This window comes from Excalfactoria chinensis, chromosome 2 (genome assembly GCF_039878825.1).
Source record: "Excalfactoria chinensis isolate bCotChi1 chromosome 2, bCotChi1.hap2, whole genome shotgun sequence".
Taxonomy (NCBI): Eukaryota; Metazoa; Chordata; class Aves; order Galliformes; family Phasianidae; genus Excalfactoria; species Excalfactoria chinensis.
The window spans coordinates 106,234,043-106,245,861 of NC_092826.1; the positions used below are offsets into that span (position 1 = coordinate 106,234,043).

General features: G+C 43.6%; 1 protein-coding gene across 2 annotated transcripts; it reads right to left on the bottom strand.

Annotated features, from left to right (window-relative positions):
* Positions 1–7,374: 7,374 nt before the first annotated feature.
* CYCS (cytochrome c, somatic) lies at positions 7,375–10,071 on the bottom strand. 2 transcript variants are annotated; one of them, XM_072328444.1, is made up of 3 exons: positions 9,629–10,071; positions 8,765–8,941; positions 7,375–8,592 (listed from the first exon to the last, which is right to left on the bottom strand). In XM_072328444.1, the coding sequence occupies exons 2-3, from the start codon at positions 8,931–8,933 to the stop codon at positions 8,444–8,446; spliced, it is 318 nt and encodes a 105-aa protein (XP_072184545.1). In that variant the 5' UTR covers positions 8,934–8,941; positions 9,629–10,071; the 3' UTR covers positions 7,375–8,443. The 2 variants fall into 2 exon arrangements, with proteins under 2 accessions (XP_072184545.1, XP_072184546.1); XM_072328445.1 differs by having other exon boundaries at positions 9,654–9,922.
* Between the last annotated feature and the right edge of the window lie 1,748 nt (positions 10,072–11,819).

An 11,819-nucleotide genomic window follows, 5' to 3' on the forward strand; every position in this document is an offset into this window, starting at 1 on the left:
TCCTATTTATCACTTCTGATCTACCAGGAGGCTTTACTTTAAAAATATGTATGAAAAAAAATCAGTGCAGCAAGCCTGAAATCATCATCGTAGTATCTTACATTGTGCAGGCTTTTATCCTCTAGTACAAACACTGAGGCAGCAATAGAATCACAGAATCACAGAATTGTAGGGGTTGGAAGGGACCTCTAGAGATCATCAAGTCCAACCCCCCTGCCAAAGCAGGCTCCCTACACCACGTCACACAGGTAGGCGTCCAGGCGGGTCTTGAATATCTCCAGAGAAGGAGACTCCACCACCCCCCTGGGCAGCCTGTTCCAGTGCTCCGTCACCCTCACCGTAAAGAAGTTCTTGTGCACATTCGTGTGGAACTTCCTATGCTGAAGTTTCAGCCCATTTCCCCTAGTCCTGTCCCCATGCACTACTGAAAACAGACCAGCCTCGCCACTATGGCTCCCACACTTCAGGTGTTTATAAACCTGGATCAAGTCCCCTCTCAGCCTTCTTTTCTCAAGGCTAAACAGACCCAAATTACAGAATACAGCTGTATTTGAGATAGCAATCAGTGAGCAAACAGCAGAGCAATACAAAGACAAGATTTCATCCAGAGAAAGTAGACAAACCACCATTTCAGAGGGAGCTCGAGGAAGAAGTTTGTTACCCGTTCACAGTAGACAAGCTCTTTCTGAATTGACTGTTTAATGCCTGATAATGGAAGGATGAAGAACTGATCCCTCTAGAACAGAAAGCTGGGATTCCAGGTAAAGGATGTCTTTAAACAAAGTTGTTGCTTTAGTTATTAAATGAGATTTTCTGGCTATGAGAGACTCGAGACAACAGCAGTGAAGTGTTAACTGTCGTAAGTATTGCACTGCCTCTGCTATTTCTTCCCTAAAACAGAATTCAAACAAGGAATAGAAATATTGATGTCTCAGTGTTTCCAAGGCAAACTTTGAAACCATAAGGAAAATAACCTTGAAAAGGATATATCAGCAAGTAACTATAAAAGCTGAAAAACTAAACCCTAAGCCTTCAAGCCTGATATGTATGCATCAGCTCTGCAAGCCCGTATTGAGATGTCCTGATGCCATGATCTACACCCGGCTTTCCCAGCCAATACAATGCTCAGAAGCGAGCTCTCATTTTGGTCTTGGTAACAGGGAACTAATTCTAACTAAGGCCAACTGTGGAGTAAATCTTCACCACTGAAGCGTGAGTATAGCAGCCAAATTTTAGGCATCCATGTCTGAGACAGATGGCTGCAAGAATTTCCAGTTGGCATCTGACATTTTTTATGGATTTCTTAAGACTGACATTTGAGGACACAACTTTAAATGGGTTTAGCAATCATTACAGCAATATGTTTGATTTTCTGTGGACGTGTAGGTGTAATATGAAACTCCCATGTTATAGAATCCCATTGTGCTAGAATAAAGCTTTTGCTTAGATTTCTGCATCTGCTTCTGAAAGTTAAGAAAAGCGTCTCTGAAACCTTTTGATTTTGAATGCTGCCATAAATCATACGCTTAATATTTACTATTATTTTCAGTGAATTTATAAGCTCATTACATCCAGAAATGAAGAGAAAATGAGACTTTTGACATGCACCAATAAACAGAACTTCTGCAGGTAAAGTAATAAGTATTTATTAACTACTAATTACCCAGTAGTTGAAGTCCCTGAGTCACTTTCCAGTAAGATAAATGGGAAGAAATACAAATCCCTTGCCATTATATTATTACATTCTTCTCCCACAATGAAGGGATCGATGGAGACATTCAGAGACTTTACAAATTAAAAATGATTCGCTCTTGCAAAAATAAATACATAAATAACTAGAAATTCACCTAATCAACGATAAAAACCACTCAAACCACTTCTCAAACTTGGATGACGTTAAAGAATATGATGAGCCCAACTCTTCCAGTAGAACAGACAAGAGTAACTGGATTGCCCAAGAGAGACCCAGGGAAATCAAAGACTAGGCAGGAAGTCATTGCTCCGGAGAGCACCCCGTGTTGCTCTCAAAAATAAGAACCAAAATCTGTAACCCTAAAGATAGAAAGAAAGGATGTTTGGAAATTGTAATGCAGAAGAAAGAAAATCACACCCAGCAGGAATATCAGTGGAGACTCTCTTCCTTTTGGAAGGAGCCAAACATGCCCAAGAGCTGGTAGAATTCCTGCTCAGCCATGCAGAAGAGGAGATGCAGTGAGAGGAGACAGAGGGGCAGTGGAGATGCTAATGCTAACAGGCAGTGGGAAGATCAAAATCAAAGATTGCTCTGGGTGGCGAAACATCTCACAGCGTACCAGCCCAAACTGGAAACTCTCCCAGGCATGACCCTCACATCACAGTGCACCAACTGGGAACAGCTTCAGCAAAGGTAGTTGTGGCCATTTTTCCTTCTGGGAATACCAAAGTGCTGTACACAGCACTGATGTACACTAAGAAATCATTATCTATGAAGGGCTTTTTAATTCTCTCCCAAAAAGCAGTCCACCCCAACTCTTCTCTCTTCCTGAACTGAAAGAATCGAAGTGTTTTTCTCTTCTCTGTTTGGAGGGAGATTGGATAAGGAAGCAACCACTGTGTGGCAGGTATTTTGTCTAAGCACGTAAGCTTGGAATGAATCTGTTTTCAGAATATGAACAGCAAGCAAGCTTACAAATGTATAACCATCCATCTATTTATTGCTTGGTCTCAGGACAGCTGGAGTAGATGGAACAAGAAATGCACCCCATGTCTAAGTGTCTACCTGTAGACTATGTATCTTTCCTTCATTTTTCTTTTCCAGAATGATTACAGAGTCTGAATGACAGACACAAACAGAGATATATACAGTTGCTGTGAATTTTGATTGATAGGAGAAAGGTAAAACCAACTGCTTTACCAAACTAATAAGCTTCTCAAAATCTTGTAATAAAGAAGAGAAGCTGTTGGAAACCATTTCCTGAGAGAAAAATAGAAATCTGGCTAATCATAGATTTAGGATACTTGGCTTAGGAACAGAAAACTAACTGATTAAGTCAGCTAAGAGGCAGACCTCACCGCAGCCAGTGCAAATTCAGTGTGCTTTGTGGCTTTTTATCTTTGTTGATGAGAGGACTTTCAAGTGATTCCTGTATGGGCATGGAGCAGCTCAGAGAATTAGCTTCCATAAATAATAACAACTGAAAAAACCCGCGATGTAAATATAATTTAGGCCATATTCCCTTCCACACTGATGTTTATTTATTTATTTTAAATTCTAGCTAAGAAACAGTGGTTGTTTTCAATGCTGGTTCTACTGCATGACTACTTTGCGCTGTCCTTGAATCCTTCTCCGCTGCCCTTTTACCTATATTCTGCTAACAATAGCTAGTGCAGATCATTGCCTCGTACTTTTCAGGTAGGATCTGAAGCTTGAAGTTATACCATCAACTGTAGCGTAACTCAAGTGCATTGTGTAAGCAGAGACGTTGGGCTCCAGTGTTGCAGAAGAAAGATCAGAGCTTCCAGCCCTTGTAAAATATCATTTGATACGCTCACTGAGTAAATATCACACCATGTCTCAGCTGGCTGAGTTGCTAACGTGGAACATATTGCACTAAAATAAGTGACAGCAAAATACAGACTGCTGGAGACAGGTAGTCTCATCTGGGTGATTTCACCAGCTGAAGCAAAATTAAATGCATCCAACCAAAGGAAAATTCACCGAACAAAGGGAGTTGCCAAACTTTCAGCTGAAGGCAGGTAAGTTTATTTCTTACTGTTTCCAGGCTTCCATTGCTTCTCCTTTCAGACTGCAGTACCTGGCATCTACTAAGTAGGCCAAAGCACAGGCACAGTGCTAATCCTGATAAATGCTGAACGTGTAACAAGGATATGCAGCATCTCATCCTTTACTAACCTTGTTTCATTTCCACTTTGTTTCCCCTTTCTTTCCTTCATTTATGCCATCTTGATTTCTATCACATGGCCCTGTTCAGATGTTGAAGACTTTCCTCTGTCCTCAATAGATTTTTCTGATGTGGAAGAATCTTTCAACTGCAAAGCAAAACCTTTGGATTGCTTCTGTCTATGGGGAGTTGTTTCTGACGTGTCACCAGTGTGCTGGTGTAGAGCAATGTGTCATCTTTCTGAGAGCTCAGAGTGGCAGCACATACACATACAAACTAAAATGTTAATGTCTGCTCACCCGTCTTCTAATAGGCACTGAAAAACTTAGACCTTATACAAGATTTGAGCACTCACAAGGGCTCAAAGCCTTCACTATTGCAAAGCTGGCCTTTTTTTAATAGAAAATAGTGGGAGATGGGATTCCCAGTTGGTGCTCATATTCAGAATTTTAGCTTGAGTTGCAATCAAAATGGTTCAACATGAAAAACAACGTGATCTTGAAGCTACAAGTGCCTTATATTTAGGTTAAGTGCCAGAAAAGCCATTCAGGTGGTTGACCAGACAGCTATATATCCTAGCTAATTAAGGTTCTTATGCAAGATTTTAATCGTCTGTTTCCCAGGACCTTAAATTGCAACAATGCTAGTATATATATCTGTATTATATGACATATCACGGTTTTCCAAGCAATTGGAGTCTATCATCAAACATTATTTATGTATCAGTATTAAAAACAGAACACAGCTTATTTTTAACAAAGATTGGTGCGTTCCTGCCTAAATTCTAGTGGAGAGACTACTACAATCTGTGTATCTATTTCAGGCATGATTCTTCAAATGACAATATCAAGGGGAGCTCCACGGCAGGAACAAAGCCAGAATATGCATTGGAGATCCCCGCTTGTGATTAAGATTCTTTTAGCAGTCAGCGAGTAACCTTATCCCTTCTAACTGAATGAATCTTTTACAATATGAGTAAGTTGAAATTTAATATAAGCGACTTCGAACTTGAGCTAGCCTGATGAAATATGAAGCACGTATCAGTTTAAGAACTCAGAAGACATTTCAATGCATTCATCTGTACTAATAATCTCCAGCACTTTTTGCCGAGCACTTCCAGTAGAAGTGCTTTTTGTACAAACGAATGTTGCCTTTCAAAAGGTTGAAGGCTTGTTCAAAATTGCCTTCGAGCGCACGGTATGAATTTCTTCTGCTTTTTAGTACATTGGCTCCCTCTTCTGTTCATTTGGTGTAAGCAACAAAGCGACCAGTTACAGATGTCAGCACCAAAACTGATTGATTTTTGGAAGTGAGTTCCAAAGACTCACAAGAAAATATTATTTTCAGGTATCCTAATGGATTTTTCAGAAACTTTAAAAAAAGTCCACTACAGAATGAAGAGACATTGAAATTAAAGAGTTCATTTGAGCACTGAAGTGCCTGCAGTTCAGCAAGTATACGTTATAAACGTAACATGAAACAAGAAAAAGACCTAGTAGGTAAACTAACCAATGAGCACTTCTACATGAGAATTAGGATTCAAAGTTCGTGACTATGGCAAAAATCTGTAGAACTGAAAATGTAGGACCTTCCCTATAAAATAGCACTGGCAAAATCTCCAGGTGAAATATCAGTAGAAGGAAGCTGACAACTCAATTGGAAATAGTGTCAGAGTCCCATAAGGAACACGTTACATTATGTAGAAGTCTGATTTCCATTTCCTTCTGAGCAACGAATGATCAGTAGAATCAAAAATGCAAGAAAAGCGGTCAGGGAAAGGCTGGTTCCAGTCAACATCAGCACTTGGCTGCAATGAAGTCTGGGTAAAAGCACCAGGCTCTTGAGGTGACCGGTTACGCAGAGGTGACACCAATGAGATACTTTGAATTTACCAGACGTAGTGCATTTTTCCTGTTTGTCTGGAAGCGCTACATATCAGGTAAAGTGGAGCCGAATTACTGCTCAGCTCTCACACTGCAGCTCACCTTAAATAAGTCCTGACACAGTGCAGCTAAAAGCCGTGTAAAATCCTAGCTGCTCGCTAGCCCAAATAAAAACTGAGTGAAAGATCAATAGAAGTCAATGGAAGACCAATTAATAATGTTAAAAGAAATTGTCATCAGTCACAACTGACTGAGGTCAGTACATTTCTGCAGGGTACCATAAGGATGAGAGCACTCTTCAGTGTTTCTGTTGAACAGATTTTGGGTGCTTATGACCCAAAGTCAGTGTGGTGAGATGAGGGCAACGCAGTCTAACAGATAAAAGTATGTTTCAAGACCTGGACAATGAGGAGGGAAAAAAACACATCCAGAAAGTGCGTGATTCTGGTAATAAGAAAACAGGGGTTTGCATCGCCTCATCAAACACAGGCCCACAGCAGAAAGCTGCAGCAAATACTGTTAGTGATATGTAGAATGCCTTGACTTTTGATTTCTGATCTCCGCTGCCAGGTCTATTTTTATATAAGACTTTAAAATTAAATCCATAAATGAACTGTAAAGCACACAACTTCCTTGCTCCAAGGTACGTGTTTTGAACACCGTGCTACAGTTAGGTCCACACTGCTTGTTTTCTTTCCAGTTCTGCTTTTCCATAAAGACAGCACCAAAAGAAGCAGAGAACATTTTTGTTCTAGCACGTGTTCACTCTGATGCTCAAAACGGCATTCTAGCAATTTAGGGATGTCAGTTGGCATCCTGTCATCAGTGCAAATGTAATCCAGGTCTCCCACCTCTGGTGAAACCCTTAAGAAATTATTAGAAAACCGACCATTATATTTTCTCCATTTCAGAGCAAAGTAATTGTGGGGAAAAAAAATAAATCCATGCAGGTACTTACACGCAAGCAGTGAATCACAAGCAGATGGATGTAGCCACTCGCAGTCCTGATTCACCAGGATCTGTAACTAGTAACTTCATGATTTCCAAATTCTCCTGTTTCAGTCTGGTTTGGAAAAGTAATAGTTTGAAAAGGTGGATGTTTGATGGTGCAGCCCCATCAAACTCCCATCCTTACGGGACTGCGCAATGTTTGGTGCCTTGATTCCTCAATTTCTAACCATAAGTTACTGAAATACCACATATGTTTTTAGACACTTGCTACTTCATAACTTTTCTGATCAGTAAAACTTGAAACCAAAGAACAAAATATTGATTTTACAATCAATCTTAATTCCTTCCCTGGTCGCATCCCCTTCCAGAAACAAATCAAAAACCTAACCAAAAAGCCAACAAAAAAGTACCACCTGGGTATTTGCATTCATATTAACCTCAATAAGTGACAACTTTACACGCTTCCATTTCAATATTCGGCCTATCCAGCCTAGCTTTGCTGGTTCTAGTTCAAAACACTTCCTGACTCTGCCACACTTCCAAGTACCTTTCACACAATCTCTATTAGCACTTTTTTCATGCTGAGCTTTTGCTTGCCTTGTAGTGACATAAGGCCCGTATGACCCCACCATTTCTGTTTCAGACACATACAGCCAACAAGACTTTGAATTCTTTTAATGTACAAGATTGATCACTCTTAAGTTGTGCCTTACTGTTGATACACAGTAAATACATTCATCTGAACAGTTTGCTTAGTCTGAAAAAACAAAAAAAATAACAATGAAAACACTAAAATATTACTAAACACTGTTAATGACACACGCTATAACCAGGCACAGAAGACTGTTTCCCATTAGTCTACCAGTGCATTCATTGCTGTGCGTCTCCATCAGCAGCTGCGTGTGACAGTAGATTTGAGGTGAATGCTACTGCTGAAATAAGATTTATCAGCTCTCATCTTGGCTTTTAGTAGTTACCTTTCCAGAAGTGTTTCTTCCTTCATTCATTATACTACAAATGTTTGTTGTCCAGAGATCTACTGAACAGAGTTTCAATAATATTCAAAAGGACATTATGATGACACTGGAGAATTCTAGTCTACTGCTGCATGCAACTGTGAAAGGCGAGATAAATCAAGTAACACGTTTCTCCTAGATCAAAGGATCTGGGCACAAGTGTCATTTTTACAAACAGCACTTGAGAGATGCATTCTTACCCCAAGCTTTAGATAGATTAATACGCACCACAACACCTAGAACTGATCAAGTTTAGAAAAATATTTAAGCCTTTCATTACTTTTAAATCTTTAGTGTAACGCAACAGAAGACTTATGGTGGAAGATGCCAAGACCCACTTTGCTTTTCCATTTTAAAGAGTTGGGTTGTCAAAACTATTAACGCTTTTGACACTTGTTTGATACATTTTTTGTTGTGTGTGTTAAACAATAAAGAGGCAGGACTTTTTTTTGGTTTTTGTTTTTAATTTCATGATTAAGAACAACTGAACATTATACTCATTTAAATCAACCCAGTTACATCGTTTTCATAAGTTAACGGCTGCCAAGTGTGTTCTTCAGTGACCCACCACGAGCAACATCATTTGATGGGTAAAACTGATTTTTAAGGTTAGACATGGTATATGTAAAAATAGAAAGCTTAAAAACCAATCTTGTCACAGACGTTTCCATTGCCAACTCCTATGTGAAATAAATAAGGCAGCAGATAACTTTTACTTTTTAGTGGCGTCTTTGAGATATGCTATTAAGTCTGCTCTCTCAGATTTCTTCTTGATACCCGCAAAAATCATCTTTGTTCCTGGGATGTACTTCTTTGGATTTTCCAAATACTCCATCAGGGTATCCTCACCCCAAGTGATACCTGGCAAGAAAAAGAAAAAAAATAAGAAAAAACAAACAGTGACTTCAAAATGAAATAAATACATTTTCTTTTTTCCTGCTCATTCATGTTATTTTTGCTTTCCGCAGCTTTCAGTACTTCTGACCATCCCCAAGAACCACCAGCAGCTCAGGAGGAGCTGCTTTACATTTACCTTTGTTCTTATTGGCATCTGTGTAAGAGAAACCCTCAGCTTGCCCTGTTTTGCGTCCAAACAGGCCATGAAGGTTGGGTCCAGTCTTGTGCTTGCCTCCTTTTTCAACCGTATGGCACTGGGAACACTTCTGGACAAAAATCTTCTTGCCCTTCTCAATATCTCCCATCGTCGGTACTAGACCAGGAACACAGACAGAGGTCAGTATCACAATATCAAGGTCAGCTATTCAACAGAAACTTTAAAAGGGTTCACATCGGTTTACAGAACTGCAGCTACAGTCCATCCATCTGTGAACCCTCCTGAATGCCTTCTAGCCATGACTTATAGCTCTTGGGTTGGAAGATTTGCATAGAACCATTAGACTACAAAGACTATTAGACAGTAGACTTCAGGCTTTACGCCTGAAGAACAGGAAACAAAACGCACGCCTCAGCTAAAGTAATTCCCCCAGAGCATTGAAGAAGCACCGCAATGGCTTTTGAAGTGCAAATCCCACGGGATTGCTGACCTTGAGGCGCCCGGAGCGATCACCTCACCAGGAGACGAGGACCCGGCAGCTTCGTCCACAGCGAGGCCCGCACAGCCCCCCCGCACGGCGCCCCTCAGGACACGGCGCCCGTGAGGCCGTAGGCCCCGCCGTGACCTTCCGCTGCCAGCTCAGGCCGTGCCTGCGGTGCCCTCTGGGCCGCAGTCTGAGCAGGAGGCAGAACCGAACCGCACGGCCCCGGCCCTCCTCGCCCCTTATCGCCCCTCTCCCGCCTAACGGCCCCGCCGGGCCGCGTAGTGGCACCAGACCCAGACACCGCCATTTGGAAATCAGAACCCGATCACCCCGCGGACCCCGCCTGTCGCCGCCCGCACCTGCCCAGCCGGCCGCTCCGCTTACACCGCGCCCGCAGAGGTCACTATCAGTCCGACCGCCCCACAGCGCCCAGCTCCTGTGCCCAAGGACACGCCGGACTCCGCCCTATGTAAGCCGGTGTCGCTGCAGCCAAACCACGCCGGTACTCCACCCGCCCTCTCCGGCTCAGTAGGCAATCAAATGCAGCCTGCTGGACTTTTGATTGGTTATAACATCTGTCCGTCAAGGATGACGTCACGACGCCGGTGACTAGCGGGGTAGGTTGCAACGGCGGGCGCCGGGTTCCCTCTCCCACTACTTCCGGCGGAAGACGTCTGGCGGAACTGCTCTACGTAAAGCGCGGGATGGTCTGCGGCGCATGCGCACAACGGAAGGCGAGGCAAGGGTCGCGCGGCGCCGCGGTCGCGCTCTGTCCTCAGCTGGCGGCGTGGCGGTGGGCGGGGTCTGGGCGGGGTCCGTGACGTCATCGGAGGCCCCGCCCCTCCCGGCGTGGAGGGGGGGGGTGGGGATGGGAGTGGGGGCACCAAGGTGCAAAGGAGCTGAATGGAAGGATCACCTTTGACTTCTGCCGGTGCTGAACTCCAGTCTCAAACCAGAGTCCCAGAACTATGGCTGGAAAGATTACAGGCTGAAGGCAGTGTGTTCAGTTTGGCGTTCGGTTGGGTTTTTAATCAGGCTTGTGTGTCTGCAGTGCTTCTGGACGTTTCTGTATATAACGGGATCCTGAAGCCTGTGGTAAGCCTTCCGTCACGGACAGGACGTGCCTTTTAAGCTGCCTCAAGAACTGTCAGGAGTGTCAACTCTTAAGCTTCTTTAAGCACGCGATGAGGGCTGATGCAGGCGGCTTGGAGGACTTGGTGAGCACTGGTGCCCCCGCAAAAGACTTGTGCTCCAGATCCATCACCAATGGCATTGCCCTTCAATGGACACATTACAGGGCCTCCATGTCTTGCTTGTAGTGAGGGGCCCAAAACTGAACACAGTACTCGAGGTGCGGCCTCACCAGAGCTGAGTACAGGGGGAAAGTAGATGTATTTTCATCAGTAAGGACAGGCAAGTCACATAGAAAGAACCTGATTTGCATATGCCTTTGCTTTAACTAAGTGTGAGTGTGTGAGATGCAGTGGGAACAACTGGTGTGCTTGTGCAGGCGATGGCAGCAAGAAGGGGGTGGTTGTTCATGTGGTTTGCCTGGAACAACTGTGTTTTAAGCTTTCAGTTATTCACAGTGGTTATACCTTAAACAACTTCATCTTTTTATTACTTCAGACCCTTTCAAACTGGAATGATGATTTTGCAGTCACACAGGAAGGGAACTTTAAAGGCTATCTGATCCAGATCCCTTGCAGTGAGCATGGACACCACAGCTAGACCAGGTTGCTCAGGGCCTGATCCAGCCTTGCTTTGAAAGTCTCCAGGGATGGAGCATCCACCACCTCTCTGGGCACCCTGTACCAGTGCCTCACCACCCTCACTGTAAAAGACTTTTCCCTTATATCTAACCTTAATCTCCCCTCTTTAAGCTTGAAACAATTTCCCCTCATTCTCTCCCAACAGGTGCTGCTAAAGTCTGACCCTTTCTTTCCTGTAGCTCCTCTTTAGATACTGAAAGGCCACTATCAGGTCACCTTGGAGCCTTCTCTTCTCCAGGCTGAACAGTCCCAGCTCTCTCAACCTGTTCTCACAGGGGAGGTGTTCCGTCCCCTGGATTACTTTTGTGGCCCTTGCCTGGATGTGGTCCACCAGCTCTGTGTCTCTCCTGTACTGAGAACTCCACATCCGGATGCAGTACTCCAGGTGAGGTCTCACCAACACAGAGCAGAGGGGCAGGATCTCGTCTCTCACCCTGCTGACCATTCCATGTTTGATACAGCCCAGGATACAATTGGCCTTCTGGGCTGCAAAGGCACATTGCTGGCTCATGTCCGGATGCCATCCACCTTTACCTTCAGGTCTCTTTTGGCAGGGCTGCACTCAGTCCTTTCATTGCCCAGCTTGTATTGGTAGTGGGGTTGCCTTGACCCAGGTACAAGACCTTGCACTTGGATTTGTTGAACATCATGAGGTTCACCTGGGCTCACTGCTAGAGCCTGTTGATGTCTCTCTGGATGGCATCCTGTCCCTTTGGTGTGTCGACCACACCTCACAGGTTGGTGTCATCTAAACTTGCTGAGGGTGCACTCGACCCCC